The 20,268-nt window shown below is 34.1% G+C and overlaps 1 protein-coding gene across 2 annotated transcripts in view; it reads right to left on the minus strand.

The window, feature by feature from the left end:
* Positions 1–6,761: 6,761 nt before the first annotated feature.
* The window catches only part of LRRC49 (leucine rich repeat containing 49), a 42,888-nt gene continuing 29,381 nt past the window's right edge, over positions 6,762–20,268 (minus strand). For both annotated transcript variants that reach the window (XM_040569556.1, XM_040569557.1), the window contains 6 exons: positions 18,224–18,375; positions 14,701–14,938; positions 13,309–13,494; positions 11,010–11,119; positions 9,796–9,949; positions 6,762–7,912 (listed from right to left, as the gene is read on the minus strand). In XM_040569556.1, the coding sequence (XP_040425490.1) occupies positions 7,706–7,912; positions 9,796–9,949; positions 11,010–11,119; positions 13,309–13,494; positions 14,701–14,938; positions 18,224–18,375 (1,047 nt within the window). In that variant the 3' untranslated portion in view covers positions 6,762–7,705. The remainder of the gene's footprint in view (positions 7,913–9,795; positions 9,950–11,009; positions 11,120–13,308; positions 13,495–14,700; positions 14,939–18,223; positions 18,376–20,268) is intronic.

Below are 20,268 nucleotides of genomic sequence, written 5' to 3' on the forward strand. Positions count from 1 at the left end.
ACAACCCATGCATTCCCAGCTTGTCACCCAGCACTTATAATATACTTCGGAACACACTTTTTTATTCACATCTGTATATTCTTGTAGTGACCCAAGTGAAGAAACAGTTAGCTACTACCTATATGTACCGTAATTCACATTCTTCTCCTCAATCCACCAGGAAAGTGACCATGACATTGTCCTTTCTTTGGCAATATACGTATTCCAAAATCACAAGACAGAACCTGTGTGCCAGATCTTGGGGCCACTTTCAAGTGACAAAAGTACCTACTGGTCTAGATTTCACTGAAGTCTAGCATGACTCGGAGTACACACCTCACGTTAGAAATCCAGAACACTGAAATTTTAACCAAAATCAAAGTGAGCAGATGCTTGTTAATTATGAAGTGAGCTGCTACTATCATGTAAGAAAACATTGGTTTTATTTGTATGAAAGGGATGCATACAACAGCTGGTAGTGACACAATACTTCTGCAGGCATTGACATCTGGATAAACGCCTGAATTATCTTCATAGAGGAGGAAAAAAATAACAAAGTGCTTTACAGAGAAGGACACCTAAAACAAATCAAACGTTTCACACTGTAGAATTGTCTGTTTTCTTTTAACTACTGCAGAATCTGTCTGACTAACTGAGGCATGGATGTTATCACCATAGATATAAAATATTAGGTTAGAACAACTCACATCTTGCATACAAGGCCACGAGAGAAAATCCAGTCACTCAAATCAGTGGGAATGTTGCAACAACTTCAAAAGAATCATGACTTCCTCTCACACAAGTTAACCAGTTTAGATACTGCTTTTTTGATTATGGACCCTACATAAGAACATAAATCAATTCAAATACCTTTTAGGATCTCCAGGAGCCCACCAGCTTGCATTTAAATCTTGCATCTGAAAAAGAGATGTATGAAAACACTGAAATAATACAAAATAATTAAAACTTCATAAACAACTCCATGGATCATGGAAACTGCTAGTCCTCTATAAATTCAATCTACAAATACAATTAATAGCATTTGGATTCTATTCGCAGCATCTTTAATATTAAGTGTAGTTCACAGCTGCACTGGAGAAGAAAAGGGTGGAGACCTACATCACTCACTTTTCAATTAGGAAAAAAAAAACATATCTTCATTAACCAATCAATTTCCATTTTTATTTCCACCCTTATATTTTGCCTCCTTGTGACTTCAGATGTTTACTAATGCTTAGGAATATTCTAGTACTCTAAAAAGTACTCCACTTTGCATTTCATCATCAAAGATTGAATAGCATATTGCAGAGACTTTCATTATTATAGGAGATTAAATTGCTCATGTTAAGAACAGATCATAATTTACAGTAATTAATGAAAATAATTTATAAGTAAGAATGCCTTTGACTTCAAATGCTTGGAGCAATTCAAATGTAACTGGTTACATCACGATTTGTCTCAGACAATACACTCATTACAATTAAACCCATATTAGTAGGTTTCAAAATAAGATTAAAAAAAGATCTGATCCAAAGTAATAAACTTAAGCTTAATTAATATATTGTCTTTAACCTTATGCTTCTTGTTTCAGGCCAAAAATGAAAGGTGTTTCTAGCTATCATGAGTCATAGTCTAGGAAAATCCTAATGAAAAATGGAAATATTCACATACGCGATTAAGAACTAAGCATGTTCTTAAGTGCTTAGCTGTATAATGGTAATATGCAATAGATGGAGTTCAGCATCAATAATTATATTTTGACAATTCACATAGGAAAATGGCTATAAATTTCCAGATTTATGCACAATAGTAAATACTGAGTATCTTGTTTTAAAAAGCAAGAGGGAATAAAAATAAGCATTTTGCTTTGCTGATTACTTCTTAATCTAGACACACATCCTCAGGATAACGAAGGACTCAACTGTAGTAAACCAATTAGCATTTTTATAACTGTGGAATGTACAGTATACATTTCTGCTCATGTAGTCATCAGTTAGATAATTACTCATGACAAAAAAAGAAATAAAACCTCTGAAGACATGTTGAAAAAATGAAATATAGCCTTTTAGTTGTTCAGTGCTGTCTTGGTTTTGACTGGAATAGAGTTAATGTTCTCTGTAGAGGCTCATATAATGGTGTTTTGGATTTTTGATGAAAACAGTGGTGACAACACACCAACATTTCAGTTGTTGCTGAGCAGCGAGCCAAGGCCTTTCCTGCTCCTGGTACTGCCCTGCCAGCGAGGGGCCTGGGGGTGCCCCAGCAGCCGGGAGGGGACAGACCCAGGACAGCCGACCCAGGCTGCCCAAAGGGATGGCCCATGCCATGCGGCGTCCTGCTCTGCAATACAACAGAGATGGGAAAGAAGGGGGGACATTTGGAGGGATGGCGTTTGTCTTCCCAAACACGTGTAACTATTACGCCTGGTGGACCCTGCTTTCCTGGAAATGGTTAAATATCTGCCTGCTGTTGGCATGTAGCGAATGAATTCCTGATTTTGTTTTGCTTGCACGTGCAGCTTTTGCTTTACCTAGTAGACTGTCTCCATCTCAACCCACAAATTTTCTCACTTTTACTTGTCTGATTCTCTCCCCCATGGCACGTGGGGAGAGTGAGTGAGCAGCTATGTGGGGCTGAGCTGCCTGCTAGGGTTAAACCACGACAATTGCAATGTCAAAAAATTATTAGGTTTGTTCATTTGGTTGTTTTAAACCAAGAGACTGACACAACATCAGATAGAGGCTTTCACGCTCATGTCTTTAAGGGAATGGTTATTTCTGTTGCTATGTATTCATATATTCCAATTTCTATGTGTTCATGCAGTCTCCAGCACACAAAAATCATTTTAACAAATATTCTCTACATTATTTGGTCTTTTAATCCAACTGCACTTACCACAACCTTCCTTTCCCTTCAGTATTTCCTCAGATGTTCTCTTCTCTAAGCTGAGAAGTCAGCCCACACTCTCTTAGATTATAAAACTGAATGTTTACATTTTATTGCAGTTAACATCTTTGGAATTTAAGTAACATTTCGCTAGAGACTATCTTTCGTAGACTTGCACAAAAGCTTCATAGTCAAATGACACTGACAGCTTTAACATACTTTATTCAGGATATGACAGTTGGAGGAAAACTAATATTGCATTTTCAGCGCTGAGTTAGGAAGTGGAAGAAAGCTATACTCTATGCTCTCTGTTTCTGTCATAACTCTTCAGTGTTATTTCTTTACTTCACTAGAAAACATAGGTCACTGGAACCTAATGCAAACAGCCTGCAAACGTGCTACACACCCATATACAACACAAACCGCATGCACTGTCTCCCAATTTAATTTCTAAGTGTACCATACTAGCTAATCAATTTTTTATTACTGGAAAGTAATGGCTTCCCTACATACAGCTATGATTTCCTTCACTAAGTGTAAATTATTTCAATACCACCACTCCTCACAAAACTGCGTAAGGTGTCTAGACTGTGTGCTAGTAATGCAAATGACAAGTTCATAGTCCCCATTTCTCCACCACTGTAGTTTGAATTAACTTTACAATCTCTTGTCTAATGGTATACTATAAACAGATGGAAACCATATGTGATTCCAGGCTATCTTCTCCCATGCTTAAGCATTAAATGTTCAATACTACATATAAATGCATCAAGTTTTTGTTACCTTGATTCTTTAGTTATCATTCTCACTCCTTTGAAAAGGTTAGCACTGTTTGTGTTATCCATGTCTAGTATTCCAGAAAGAATAAACTTGTCTGTGGTCTGGTTCATGTAAAATTCTAGACCTGTTAGGTATAAAATGAAGTACTGCTAACAACAGCATTTCAACTTTTGATTGTCTAATATGGACATCCCAAAGTGAAAGGAATAGCTTGTTTCAAACCAGAAGTGACACATTTACAGATGTAGCATTATACTAGATAATAAAACTTCCAATAACACATCTATAATCATGTATTAGATGGACTGACATGCACGCATGATATAATGAGAATAAAGATCACATATAAGATTTTCCCTTAGTATGGAGGCATCTGCCTAATGAGGGAGACAGCAACTAGAGGTGGGATTAAGCATTTCAATCCTGTTAACCAACAGTTTACACCACCAAGAAACCTCATCTTGCTAGCTTCATCACAATATTTTATACTGTTAAATCAACGAGCAATCATGAAGCCATTGGTTTATATCTTCCAAAAAGTTGGAAAAAATATTTACGTGTAAAGGCTTCCTCAAGTCAACACGTTAAGGAATATAGGGGCTGCTTTGTACAAACACTTTTAATAGGGACATGGATATTTCTAACACTGGATTTGGTGTAAATATTCTAACCTGCAGTTTTCTGCTTTCCTATGCTCAGTGTACTTTTGTCAATCAAGTATGTTTCCACTTGCAATACAGCCATCCATCTATAACTGAAAAAAAGTACAATACATACACAAGTACACATGTACAAAAAGTACAATACATACACAAGTATGGCATATGAAGTCCAGTACACAGCTTGTAGACAAAGGCTGTTTTCAGCACAGTAAGAGAGAAGAGTTTCTCCAGATAAGCTTATCTTTTTTCCCCTGATAGTAGAAGCCTAGCAAAGCTGGCCAACAATGAATCCTCAGATTGTATAAATATATATAACATATATAATAATTTTACAATTATTCCTCCTGGCTTGTACACAAAGTCAGGCTATGTGAGGGGATCACAAGGGTCCATTTTCAATGGGATATCCATGAAATATTGAAAACATCCAAATTTGGATTTATGCAGCATTTAGAGGCTTTGGAAGCAGGTAAACAGCTGTTCTTATACTGGAAAATTTTATTAAAAGGTCACCAGCTTCTAAGTCAACGGCTATTTTAACTCCTCAGTTTATACCTGTTACCATGGCAAGTTTATATATGTAGTATTTAAGTTTTAGATTCTGTAGGAATCTGCTGATCACACCATCTTTGTAGGTATTCTGAAATTCATTAATAAGCAACTACAGTTATCGCACAAATCTGTATGAATAAATTTGGTACACAAACTATATATAGCATGCTAACAGTTTTAAAATCAGCTGCTGTTTAGAATTCTATGTACTCTTAGGTCTAATACCACTTTAGTCCCTCATTCACTTCTTTCCTTAAAAGATTTAGAAAAATTGTGAAGACTTTTGTCCCTACTGGTTCTATGTAACAGAAAGTTTGCAGCCCAATATTATTTTCTTCATTTATAATAGCTGCCAACCTACCCTCCCCTCCATTGATTTAAACAATCCTGTCACAAAAAAAAGCTGCTAGTAGAGAAAGAAGTCCCAGCTGGCAGCATTCACACTCTACTGGGAACACCGAGTGCTCTAAGGAGATGTTCATGCAATTCACAGTCGATACCCTCTTACTTATTTCACTCAGTTGTTTTCATGATCCTACCTTAAAGCCTCCAATCAGGATTATACTTCTAATGCCTCAGTATCAAGTCTGGCTTTACTCCGGATTTTCCCATGGATAACTTCCTGTTCTTCTAGACCTATCCACCCTTCTTAAAACATTTTTCCAGTGTTTTATTGCTGCTGAATGTGATTCAAAAGGGGCCCATCTGCTCTGGCTACATCAGGAGAGTTTTGCACTTTCACACAGCTGCTGAGGTTTTTGTCCCCATGTAGAAGCTGGAATTGCTCTACCCGCCCCCTTGCACAGAAATGATGTAAAGGAACTGATGGATCCAAAAAACTATTGCAAGATCATCTGTATACTGACTGTATTACTATACTGCAAACTCTCTCACATATGCACCATTTTTTTGTGGGGACTTAATATGCTCCCTTAATAAAATGCAGCATAAAACTTGACAGAGCTATTTTCCAATGGAAAAAAAATAAAGCAATCCTATCAAATACATTCATCTTATTAGAAATTCCATTAAACTGCTCAAAAAGCCTGGAAGGGTGATTGTTTCTATTAAATTCTATCGGCTGCTGGAGCAGTTTCTTTAGGACTTTCAACATTTCATTAAATTTAAGTGATTTAACCTCCATTCAATTCTGTAAATACTGAAAAACAGCTATCTGCAAGTATGCTTTTGAAGATTACATTCACCATAAGCCAAACCAAGAGTATTTGAAAGTTACGTTTAACAGTATGCATGCCATTGTTAACCTGTAACATGCTCTGCAAATAGATTCCTTCTGACAAATTAGATACAGCAGCTTGACCCAAATGCAAATAGACCATATTCCAAGATAGCTGTGACCTGACTCCTGCTATTGACTCTAGGCTCCTTTCAGGACATAGAACCTTATGGAACTGAATTTGCACCTCTGCTTTGCCAGAAAGTCTTATCCACATGGAGTGGAAAAATAACGTTCATTTTGAGCCATATAAACCTTTACAACATGTTTGCTTTGGTTTATGAATACTTATTTTCTATAAATGAGCTTCAGTCAATTTAGACCAATTTGAATCGAGTAAAAGAATAACAAAGGTTCTTGATTCTTTTACTTAAGACACAATGGAACTCAAAACTTCAATTTAAATGGAACAACTTTCTACACACATATAAACACTAGCTAAGGGAATCAGCTGGACTTGCCAATAGTTCCTAAATTCAATTTCTGGGCAGAAGCTAGTAAGGTGTTTGCACTATACTTCACTGGACTACAGAATCTGTTTCTATCCATTCACTGTTGATTTTGAGGGCAGGCTGAGTCTCATCTCTTCATGCACCATTAAGGAGAAGACTTTTCTTTGCATATAGTACTTCTTTGAAGTATCTGTGAAGGGCAAAAGTGAAGAATTTGTGTTTATTGATAACAGTCAGAAATTCTCACACAGCCACAGAAACAAAACAGGTGCCAGTGATTACAAATAACATTCATCAGTTTCCTTACTATATTGAATGCATACGTTTTAGTTCATTTGACCTTAATTCAAACCCACCCACCCCATTAAGCATTTAATAGTCAATAAATAAGTACTATTAACAATTTATAAAAGAATAAAAATAAAGCTTAAGTAGGTATACCCTAAATTCCTTTTTTATGTATAACAATTCACACAAACTAACAGCAATAAAAGTAATGAAATAAACTTGAAATCAAGTTTGGGCAATTTGTTCAATTGAGAAATAGGTTCGTTAAATGTTGATATACTGAGAACTGTCATGGAATCGATCTGAAAACGTGTTCTATCATCTGACAAACTCAATCATATAAAATATTCATCAAGCTCGGGGTATAAAAACAATAATTTATTACTTTTTAATCATAAAAAAATCTGCTACTATTTGTGTTCTGTTTTTTTTTTTTTAAACAGCAGGAAATAGTCAAAAAGTTGACTATCAGGAAGTGTTCAATAAAAAAAATATGGCAAACAGATTGTAAATTTATTCCTTATCATCAATGGTATAGTACTACAGAAGCAAGGGTAGCAGGAAAAAAAAACAAACACAAACTTAGTGACATATGGCATAATCACCATCACCAAGTTATTTCTATGCAGTCTCTTCATTGTAGCCAGGAAATCACTGTTAAAGTTTTATGCAGGTCAACTTTTAATTGAACACTATCAAGAAAGCTAAGATGACAGAGTTAATTAAGATTTAAAGATAACACTTCTGGGAGCTAAAAAAAATAAATTATTCCATACAGACAGTAATTTTATATTCTATCATTTTAAATTTGTGAAACATCATACAATAAATACCGAAACCAAAAGCCTGCAAGACAACAGGCCTTGACTCTACTGTTTTTGATCAGCAATCCTCTGTAAGCAGAGTTTCATGTAGGAATTTTTATTGCGTATTTCTATCACTGCATCTCTGACAAGCTCAATGAACATTTGAGGCCAGAGCTTCTGCAAGGACTCATTTTTCATATGGATGTCCGCAGCTTCTTTCACTAAGTTCTCCACATATGTTTGGCAAAATGTTTTTCTTTCCTTGATTTCCTGCATGGGAGAAACCATTCATTATAAGTTGTATAAGAGAAAGGAAGAAAAGGTCAAACAAGATCAAATTCAAAAAACATCCACAGAAGTTTAATGAGTTAAAACAAACAAAAACAAACAAACAAAAAAACAAACCAGTGATTAACATGGGAAGAGCAACACTTTTCTCTGATAGTTTTATACTGCGCAACCCAGGGTCTTCTTAAGCTTATGTGACAATCTTATTGTATTAATAATATTCATACTATTGTTGATTAATTAATTTATCCAAAAATCGACTTTTAAGTAGTTGTATAAGTACCTTTTAGCAGCATTAAAATTTTATGTGTTTTTGCTTTCTGGGACAGCAGTGAAAAGTTTACAGAAGTTTCGAAGCACCAGACTTACCTTCCTTCCTTCCCTTCCCTTCCTAGCTTTTCTTGATTACACTACAACAGTTGGAAAGTATATATTTACCCACCTGACCTAACAAGAACCAAGCATATTGTCACACAGAAAAGTAAGCCAGTATGTAGCATCCCTTTCATAGTTTCCCTGATGGGCTCTGGCAAGTGCATTATTCCTAACATGTACTATATATTGGGTACTGAAGTAACCCAAAGCTTTAAAAATAATTTCATAATAAAAATAAATGAAACACACTTCATGAAACTACTGGCTCTGCATTTTAGTCAAAATGCAGTAATCCCTGTTTCTGTAGTGTTTCTATAAAATGCCATAATAAGCTTAAAACAGTTATATTGCTGCTAAATATCTAACTACTTTGATTTATGGGACTAGTAAAATGTTAGCTCCTGCTTTGGGCCATCTAAACAGATTTTTTTTTAAATGAGTGATAAAGCAAAAAAAAAAAATGCTTTCCAGCTCTTTTACCTGAAACAAAACAAACAAACAAACAAAATATTTATCAATGAACCTAACCTGTCATGTTTAGCAAAGAAACGATTCAATCACATTTACTATGTCAGTTTACTGCTAACTTAAGTTTGCTAAGTTTACTTATCTGGCAGTATTTATCAAGTTAGTTTACTGCTAATTTACATACATGCTGACACTCTTTTCAATGTTATGTATCCGAGATAATAAAACCACAATGCAATAACTGAATTCAGTGTTTACTGAACTTGATTAAATTTCTGGCACCAGAGGTTTTATATATTTTGATATAATAAAAGAGCAAATGATGGGACAAATGTGGGAAGCAGGATGCACACAACTATAACTCATGATTGCTCAGAAAGGAGATAGTGGCTGAAAGAAGCATGTTCTCCCTGGAAAAAATTTCCCTCTGACCAAGCAGAAGATGTAGATTAGGAACATAAATTGAAACAAGAGTGACTGATGCTCTTGTCTGAAACAAACCAGTTTGCAACTTAATTAAAGTGAGTACATTTTCTATATATTGCCTTCCCTGTAACTCATTTAAAAGCTAGGGAACTTCTTTATTCCTAGACGCTGTGCTATTTCAAGTCTTGTCTGAAGGTATTTTTCACCAATTCATTTTGGGACATACTTTCCAACTTCCATAAAAAAATCCTAACGTGCAATTCTTTGTAAAACAAAGATGTGTTCACTTCTGATATTTCACTAAGGTATGCACATTTCATTACCAATGTAATGCTTTCAGGTGAGAATGTATTTTTATCAGATTGTGGTACTACTCAGGAACCACTTCTTTAAAGACACAAACTGACCATTTTCCAGTTCTCTAGAAGAGATTAGTTTGATGAAATATTTGATCATACATGTAAATATGGCAAGCAGTGTTATTTTAAAACCATCATTCTAAATAGCACAACTGAAATTTGATATACAAATTCCATGAGTAGTAGTCAAATATATACATAATAGAGGAAGAAATTATTTTATAATGACATACTTACCTCAAGCTTTTCCATATGAACATTCTTTGCTGTATAATTCAATATTGCTCGAGCTGTGCTTTCTCCTCCAGCTCTCCTGTTATCACTATTTTCCTCAATTCCAACCCCAGATTTCTTTCCCTTTCCCTCCAGCAGATCATGGAATTGCTTCATTCTGTGGAAAGAAAATAAAGATTTACAGTTTTAATCATTGGATTTACTATTTTTTTTTTTTTAAGTGCAGATGTCTCTAGTGATGACGAGGTGTTTTTTTTTCCTCTTCTCCCTTTGATCATATCATTTATGAGCTTTCAAGTTTATTGCATCCTCAAGTTACTCAAAATATACAGATGACTCTAAATAGTCCTCAGTTAATTTGCTTCCATACAACTGACATTTTGACATGTATCATATTTCACATCCTAAATAGGAATCCTTGCAGCTTAAATTTTAGTAAGTATCTATAGAAAACTAAAAAGTTTTTAAGCACCTTTTTTCTTACAGCATCAACCCATAAATCTGTTAACTGTTATAGTCATCCACTTCGAAATAACTGCAAAAAAAAAAAAAAAGTGTCCTCGTTGTGAAACTACATAAATCCTCACCAATATCAGCCCAATTGGAGAATTAAACATGCAGTGAATTTGTGCGCATGTTCCTATCATCTTTCTTCGGAGACGTCATACAACCTCTGAAAACATCTGTCTTCATGAATCAGGAAGTGCTAATATTACTGCAGTACTCAGGACACCTATCTTTCCTAAGTTATTTGTGGAATTTGTATCTTTTTACCTAGAAAGAATTTATCATGACAGCGTGGAAAAGAATTAAAACAATACATTCCAGACAAATTCCAGTTTAGTTCATTTTGCTTACGTACAGTTTCTCTGAAATTTCAACAGGATAGTACTTAGAACAAAATGAAGTTGTATCTGCTATAACAGCATATTACTGAAGTGACAATGTTTCATTCAGAGAGAAATCCCATTTCAGTTTTAAGAAATCTATAGTTTAACAAACATAGTTCTTCAAGCTGAAGCAACAGAACAGAACTAGATTTTCTGCAAAAAAAAGTAACTCAATGTTCAGAAATTTTAACAGAGAAATAAAACAAGCTAAACAAGAAAACTTCATTCTCTCAGAAATACCTGTTGCCATTTCAGTCAGTGACTGTATTATTCAAAAAAATAACAAAACCTCCGTATTCCTTCCTATATCTTAAGAACTAATTTTACCTAGATTCTCCAAATAACGAAAGCATGCGATAATGTGGCAGCTCAGAAGATGCTACATATGCCAGAATGCCAAAGAGTCTTTCCGCCATTACTGTATCGTTTTGAGTAACCTGTGAGGAAAAATAAAATTGAGAGAAAGAGAGAAGTTAGAAAAATTGGCACATTCATATTTCATACGTGCATTCAGAATTAACTGAAAAGTTATACAAAACACCGCATGAAGACATATTCCAGGCATATCTTCAAAACTTAGATTTGCTTCTACTAGTACTTTAAATATACTTAAATTTATGGTCTCTGATTTTGGCAGCATCACAGAAAAGATTTATTTTAAAAGAAGTGTGTATATATTTATATATATAAAAATAAAAGTAAATAAAAGAGATAAATGGCAGTGTTTCTCAAGCCTACAAAGTTTACCTTCCTCCATTGTACTTCTCTAAATGTGATCCATACTGTTGTGTCAAAATTACAACAAAGATGTCCCTTTAACATACTTTCAATGGCTGAAAGTTTTTCACGATGAATTTTACACATTTCTGTTTGGATAAAGCATGTTGAAGGTTTTGTTGTTTGGTTGATTTTTGTTACTGCTTTTTGTTTGCCTTAGCTAGTACATTCTAGAGACCATGGTCTCTGTTTCTTCTGTCCTTAGGGCCAAATTATGAACTGATTTGAACTGCCAAAAGTTTGTTGGCAAAATTTCTAGACCCCTGGATTTCCATTGACTGCACAAGGAATCTTTATGATCACTTAAATCTGACATGGACAACACAGTCCAATGAAATTCATTCAATGACTTCTTCACTTCTGGATCAAATTTAATTTCTGTACATCTTAAGATATTTTTGGCAAGAAACCCATTTTTAAATAAGCTTCAATAATCACAATACTTACTAAGAACTTTCAAATACTTGCATAATACAGAACAAAAAAAGCATGTGAATAAAATTAAATTGATTCAAATTAATGTAATCTTATCATATTCCTGTTTAATGTTTATAGACGATACAACAAATCTTTGGCCTGACATATAATCCAACACCAAAAGGCAAGGAGAAATTCACTACAGAAAACATAGTTCAGGAAATCAGACACATGAATTCAATGTTGTTTTCACAGTGATTAGTTTTGCTCATTGTCACTTAAAATGAAAAAAACCTTATTTAGTTGTCTAAGAGTAGAAGACCTTGCTAAACAGTCTATTAGCAGTAGCAAGGTCTAAAACAGAGTGCACAAGGCAGTGAGGGAAACAAAGGGCATTACAGACAGAAACATGTCTGCCAGAGAAATACGTGATTTTTATTTATTTAAGTTAAGAGAAGCACAAAGTCAAGGTCAACAGAAACACTAATACTAAATTCACTCTTGAGTTCATAGAAATTTATGTTCTCTATCTTACTGCAGTACATGCTTTTCTCCATTACTCACAAAAAGATTGTAACAGTAATATCACATCAATGTCAGCCTATTACACGTGCCTCTTTCCAAGTTCAGTATGTTAGGAAAACAGGCACCAACCCAATCACTGTAATGCATCTGTTATATTGCGTGCCATAGCACTTGGTGTAGAGAATTTTGTGAAGTTTAGTAACTTCAAACCTTGACAGCTCTTTTTTTTTTTGATTAATCCAAGATTACTATCACTAGGAAAACTTCAAACAGCATGTCTCAGAGAACTTTCTTCTTAAAAACTAATGCTCTTGTACAAAGCAAAAAGGAAAAAAATTCTCTTTGAGACACTTTTCTTCAGTATACTAAAAGAAAAGTTGATTTTAGCTATATTACATAACACTGGAAAAATATAAGTAATACACTGTAAGCTACTAGATAGTCTGTCAAAAGCACATTTCTGCACTCGTGTTCAATGTTAGCATTCTAATCCTTTTGAATATAGCATAATAGAATAGTGCTTCTTAAAATCAAAAGTAAAACCTAACAGTTCTTTAAATTTTTAAAAGCATATTCCAAAATTATAATAAAAAGTTTTCCCCTTAGGTGTATCTGTCACTCAGGTGGAAGTTTGAACTACTGTTTGCTATTGAAAGCATCTGAAACAATACCACATTTTAATGAAAAACAAAGCATTTTCTCTGCTTTTCTAATTGTAACACAGTGCAGTTACTTAACAAATGCATAGTACAATAAGTTATGTGATAGAGTGCACTTTTTTTTCCATAATATTGAAATGACAATGTCATCATTCTGCTCATTCTACTAGTGACTCACTTGCATTTTTAAAAACAATGTTAACTTATCTTGTAAGACCAGTACTAAGAAAGAAGCAACAATGTCTTACCTCAATTCCATTTATCTTCTGTAGATTAAGATGGTTCAGTCTAAACAGAACATAGTATTTCCACAAAGTAAAACTGACGACTGGATTTCCCTGAGGATCAACTGTTAACTGTTCAATGCGATGCACCTGGCCTAATGCATTGAATTGCTTCAGTGTCAAAAGATTTGTCTCCTTAAACTTCAGGTGCTTTAAAAAAAAGTTCAAAGCACAGTAAATTAAGTAAGGAAATCACTAATGAGTGATCACTATGAGAACATAACGATTCCTACTCTGTTCAACACAAATCACTTTCAAACTTAAAGTCTTTAGGTCTGACTACACAACTGAGCTCACTTCATTTACAGTCTTTGGGGAGAAAAAACATCGATGTATCAGCTAAACGGTGTATTACATATATTTTAAAATGTCAACATTACAAACCCCCAGGTGATTTATAAACCCTTTAGTAACAACACTATCGTTTTCATGTTACAAAAAGAGTGGTACTGCTTGAGCAAGATTTATTTCAATTCTGCAAACAAATACAACGTTCATGCAAAAATCAGTACAGTATTTTAAATATTCTGTTTCTGACTGTCACAAGCTGGCATTAAAGTCTGCTGTTTCTTTGAACAGTGCCATATAGCAGTGTCCCTATAAGCATGGTAAATTCATCTACACAGCAGCACACTGGGGGTAAGAGGAAAAATTGATGGTGAAGATAAAGAAATCTAGCTGAGATTCTGCTATCCCTAACAAGTTTCTGAATGAAACAAGTTCCCCACAAACTCATTTATCTCAATGAAACCATTACGTAGTATTATACTTAAAAAGAAGTAGGGAGCTAAGCAGGCATATCATCTGACTGACAAGTTAATTTATGTATGCCATCACTACTTTATTATTTGCTTCAAAGCTAAAGATTTACAAGTCCAAGAAAAAAAATTAACTAAAAGGTTCTCATTATGTTGTTTGGCTTCATCAAGAAGTGAAGAATTCCAAGAGTTGTACTGATTTAACCAGCTATTACCTTTGAATTTTACCTCTCTCTTCTACCCTATCAGCTATTTGCTCTTTGAACTTACAATACAAACAAAAGTCTCCTGATACTATCAATCTGTAATATTGTAGAAAAACAATACCATGTTTCTACATCAGTTTTTCTTAAAGAATCAGATAGGTCAACTATGGGAAATAATTACTAGTCTGAAAAGAAAACAACCATTCTGTTTGAGAATCTGTCTTGTATTTAAAAAGTGTCAAATTAAACAAAACATTATAGGATAAAACCAATGTAATTCACAAAAGTATCTATTTACATAAAAACAGTTGAGGGTGACTGCCAAACTAAGGTTCCATTGCAAAATAAATAGTCCACAGCTGTTCACACAGATGACATTGAGCCATTCTTACCACAGAATTAGGAAATTTTAACCTCAGTTTTGTTAACACTTGAACAATTTCATCAAATTCCATGAACATAAAGGAGACTGTGACAACAGATCCAGCTGTTTGAACACTCCAGTTTCGATCCAGGCACTCCAGTGCTCCAGAACCATACAAGTAAAGAGTGTCTCCTTCCACTTCCACCAAATGAGAATCAAGAACAGACAAGCCTTGTACAGCACTGCTCAATATTGTATCAAGAGACCTGTGGAGGAAATAAAAATGCAGTAATATAAGTTAGATTGTTTCACAGCAGTAAAGCCATTTCTATTGAATGATGGTCTTTTCATTTACTAAAATCTGACCTGTCAAATATGGTTGCCATTCTCAGCATTCATTCATTTTCACTACCCAGTCTGGTTCAAAAATGTTAAGGGCTAGAAAATCCTCTTTTCATCAAGTAATATTACAGCAGCTCTACTGCTTCAGCGGAAAGACTTTGTGTTAGGGTTGGAGAGCCCAAAAAATGTCGTTCATTTTTAATAACCTGTTTAAAGATTTTACCTCAGAATGTTAACTTGTTTTAGCTATCTAAAATCAACTTCAACCTATGTTACTTATCTAAGCAAAGCCACCTTCAGATTCTGTTCTCTATATAAACTGTAAAAGTTACAACATGAGTAAGCACAGTAGGATCCAGCCTGTTAAGATCAGACAGTTATTAAAACCAACCAAGGATAAAGCTATTCACAGCGCTGAACAATTACTTGCGTTCTTAACAACAGTATCACTTCTTAGTTAAAACCCTTATGTCACACTATCAGGATTCATTATTTTCATCTCAAAGCAGACTAATCTTGTTATCCTTGTTTAATCTTTAATTACTAAGGATTATTACACATTTATTTTAAAATAACGTGAGCTTCCCAATTCAGAAGATTGATTTTTAAATTAAACAATAGATCCAGGTTTTCTCAACTCTCGTCTCATTGCATCTTACTTCCACAGAACACATTCAGCTGAGCAGACCTGAAACGCACAAAGAATTCAAGATGAGCACAAACTACTGGTTTAGAAAGTTGTGTAGTGATGGTTACTGTTTTGTTCTTTACAACCTTCCCAATATATTTAATGTATTTTGCTTTTTTGACTATTAGTGATCACTCAGCAGATGTTTTCCTGACAATTCCTTCCAGAAGTTCACCCTTGACTGGAAATGGTTATTCGGGAGCCCATTAATTCACACGTGAAGATATAATTACTTATCCATGCTGACTTTCACCTGCCATTTTATTGCTTAGTTGCTCATGTTGAGTGTTCCAAAATTCTTTACTACTATATAGCATATTAGGAGGTCCATGTCAATTTTAACCTATCAGGAGTAAAACAGCATCATGGGCTACATGGCAAAAACACAGCGATGTTGTCTAAGCCTTCTTTACTTTAACACACATTGCCATGTCTTCATTTATCTCTTTAAACTAATCTAAATCATTGATAAACATTAGTATCACACTTTCATTTCTCTACCCTTTCATGAAAAAGAAAAAAATTCCAAACCTACCTCTCCAATTCAGAACACAGAATGAAATTGCCTAAGAGTATTATGAGTATACGTGCAAATAAAACACATTGTTTATGTCGTTAAAAATTTGGGGGGGGGGGTGATTTTATTTTTTTTTTTAATTTTCAAAAGTAACTACTTTGACTTCCAAAATGCATTCTACAAATCAAACTACAAACACTTCCACAAGAACCTGGAAACTGATGTTATGCATTATGTTTTATTATTTTAGATTTGACAAAAGTCATAACATTCAGTCAGGAAACTACTTGGAATATACCAACTTTAGTCACTGTATCCAGCATAAGCAAAGACAGCTTTGCAGCAAGATCTCTCCTATAACTCCATGGAAAGAGCCTTAATATTTTAGTTTAAAGCATGATTTCTCAAGCAATGAAAATCTGTTCATTACCAGATTAATGCTCCAACTACTGTAATTACATTGTCTTGATCGGAGGGGATGATTACTAACTGTGTAATTAAACTGTGAAGAAGGCAAAAAAGCAGAGACTCTGCATATGGCTGGGGGGAAAGCTTCAGAAACAAGAAGAACAGGAAGGAGTATAGCAGTTTAAAAATGTCAAGAAAAAAAATTTCAGAAAGATGCTGCACTTGAGCGTAGATAAAAGCCAGATCTAGTCAATAGTAGATTGAACCTCAGACTGATTCTGTTTGTGAAAGAGACTTCGTGACTGCACTTGATGTTTCCCGTGTTGATCAGACACAGCAGGAATCTGTACTTGCTATTAAATTTCTGCAGACTATTTTTCAGGCTTTTGCCTGAGCTTACCAGGTTGAAAATGTGTTAGTTCGGTTTTAGCCAATGCAAGATAAACTTCATCCACTAAATTCTGTATTTAGTTTTTCAATTATGTGGAGTGCCAGGTAGCTACCTTTTAGATGCAAAGTAGTAAACCAATGAGTGTATCACAGAAATAATACAATTAGAACATTGACTGTATTGATAAACACATTAGATAGTTGGTGCACTTAAGGGTTTTGTTTTGTTTTAAGTAACTGAATTGTCATCTAGACTGAAGTTTTAGATGGATTAATTTAACCTTTGTGAAAGACCAAATGATTATACTTTTAATAGATTATCCTTTTAATAGAAATCTAACAGCAATCGTAAATTGGTTTAACCAGTGTCAATGAGGAATTTGAAATTTCATTTAGATATACATACCTATTGATATCATTAGATATATCTCTATCTCAAACAGATATACCTATTGCTTTCAAGTGTGAATTATATGTGCATACAGTTTTCCAGAGGTCTAGTTAGACTAAAATCCTTCTGCCATAAGGATTTAATTCCTTAAATAGAAACTTAAAGAAACACCAATGTTACTTTGAAACTTTTCTAAATTTACTTTAAAAAGTAAAAATAAAATCTAACTTTTTTTTTTAAGCTAACAATACAGATATCATCTCAGGCAACATCAAGTGAAAAATAAAACTAAGTCTATGTCAAAGAACTGTTTTTGCTAAAATAGCAAGGGTATTTGAAGAAAGCAGTCCAGTAGGAGATCTTGCTGTTCAAACCGAGAACATAAATTCAAGACTCAGCTTACAAAACCTCTTCATATACACTGAAATTACAATTGTTGGCAATAAAGGTAAAAGTCTAAGCTGTCAAGGAAATGAATGGCCTTAAGCAGGCCCAAGAATTCATATTAAACATTTCTTGTAAACATGAAAACCTCCCTTATTTAGCAAAATCACAAAAATTTAGTGCCAACTTCTTTAGTAATGTAACAGCAGCTAGTTGACTAAGTATATATTAGTTATTATGGTGATACCTGTTGACTATGAATAAACTAAAAATCTTTTCAGGATGATTTTGGATATATTAATTTTGTAATTACTTCACAAAATTCATACTGCAAAAGATGTTTTACTTTTTGATCATGAAATAGCAAGATCTCAGAGCTGATAACATGAACGTAAGACATGAACAGAAAGAATTATTTCTGAATAAAATACCTGCTTTCTTCAGGAAACACATATGCAGTACTGCCATTGATCTGACAGGGTTCATTATCTTTATCTTGGTTTAAAGAAGCCACAAGAGCTGTTCGATTCTGCTGTATCTCCCACTGGCGAGCAATATTACAAATTGTTAACCGTTTCTTTTCCTGAAACAAAAGTCATAGTAAATTATGACACTGCAGTATCAACTCACTTGTTTGATCCAACACAAATATGTTGCTTAATCAAAACGTGGTTAATATTTTAAATTGAAGAAAAAAGTACTGGTTCACATTAAAATCAACGTGTCACTCTAGCACTATTCTGCGTAACTGCAAGGGAATAACATTTTCACAAAATTTGCAATAACAGAAAACAAGTAACTTAATAAAGATGTAAGCTGTATATCAGTAAGTTTAAACTAGTTGATTTGGCTAACCACACAAGTCTGTCTTTGACTATCTGGAGCTGCTTGTACTACACCTCCCATAGAACAGGGCAAATCAATGCAAAACACACAGCTGTATTACAGTCTCCTTTTTCAAATAGAAAAAAGAATATTTATTTGATATGCCTATTCAGAACGGCAGAGGACAAGAGTAAGTCTGATTTTATGGTTTGAAATTAACACTTTCTGATATATTAAGTTTGACCTATACTCTCTAAGCTCCTAAATTTAATCTATAAAAGCAACATGGGACTGTTAACATTATGCTTTTACTTAATTCCTTTCACATTAGGCAAATTGCAGACATCACTGTACTTGAGTTCACTAAGAACATTCCTCACAATGCTGGTCTATGTTAGAGGTGGGAAGTATAAAGCTTTACAAATGAACATCTTCCTTTAAAAAAGGGAAACATTAACAAAAAAAAAGTGAGCATTTTATAATCTGTGACTACGCAGCCTAGGTATTTCCTTAAAATTAATATTGAGATTTGCAAATTAAGAGCAACTGCATATAAATGTTTCACAGTAAAATATTTAATACGAACATGTAAATCCCTCATGCTTTAAACTACTGTACTCATTAAAGAATAAATATCAAGATCAGTTTCAGTGATTGATAGTGCAGAGATAAATCCACTAGACTTCCAATTATGATAAAAATCATGTCCATAATAGCTTGTAACAATGACACAAAATACATGGAAACTGCTTTAACATTTTTCTTCTACTAAAAGTATTTTATTTTAAAGAGTTAAAAATTCTGCTGTTTCATACTCAGTTTGCCTAAAGAGTCATTATGTTATCTGGTTATATAACACCATGTGTCCCACAAAAATACACGTCAGTGATGGAAAGGTTCCATATCACAAGAAGAGGAAGTTGAAATGTCCAGATTTTCTTTTAGTCACATTAGGTAAATTCTGTATAAGAGGGTGAGGGTCTCCTCATAAAGTGAGCCACTGTACAGCTAATTACTTGCTAGAAAATGAATGCTCATGATGTCGTCTACACTGCAGACAGTTTATAAAAGTTTGGAGGAAAGTGACAACCACTGACATTCCAGAATAAGATTCTCTAAATATTTTCTTCAGAAATAACTATGATTAAAATCCTATACCTGGAGATTTTTGCCACTGGACATTATATCTATTAGCAGATTTGTTCCATTCATTTCAAAAGTGTGAAACAGGGAAGAAAAAAGAAAACAAGGAAAACAAACAACAACAAAAAACAAACACACAAGAACATATGAACATATTTACTACGGAAAAAGATAAATGACCTCACTGAATCATGCAAAACATACTGTCATTTGACATTTATGCCACTTAACTATTTGAAGATGAGAAGAAACCTCAATTAAGCAACAAAACCTTCATTTTAAAGTTGAAAACTGAGTAAAGGCACTGTAAGTTAAAAGTGATTTTTTTGGTCTTTTTTCCCCGTAAAGGAAGTTTCCATTGGCAAAATGCACTGAGTAATCTATGCCACCAAGGCAAACAATCCCCCTACTACAAGGAAACATTACATAAGTGGTTAAGAACATGAACTACAAACACACGCAAACTTTCTTTCAGTCCAGTTAGCTTGTCAAAAGCCTAAAGCAACAT

The sequence above is a fragment of the Cygnus olor genome, chromosome 11 (assembly GCF_009769625.2).
Source record: "Cygnus olor isolate bCygOlo1 chromosome 11, bCygOlo1.pri.v2, whole genome shotgun sequence".
Lineage (NCBI taxonomy): Eukaryota > Metazoa > Chordata > Aves > Anseriformes > Anatidae > Cygnus > Cygnus olor.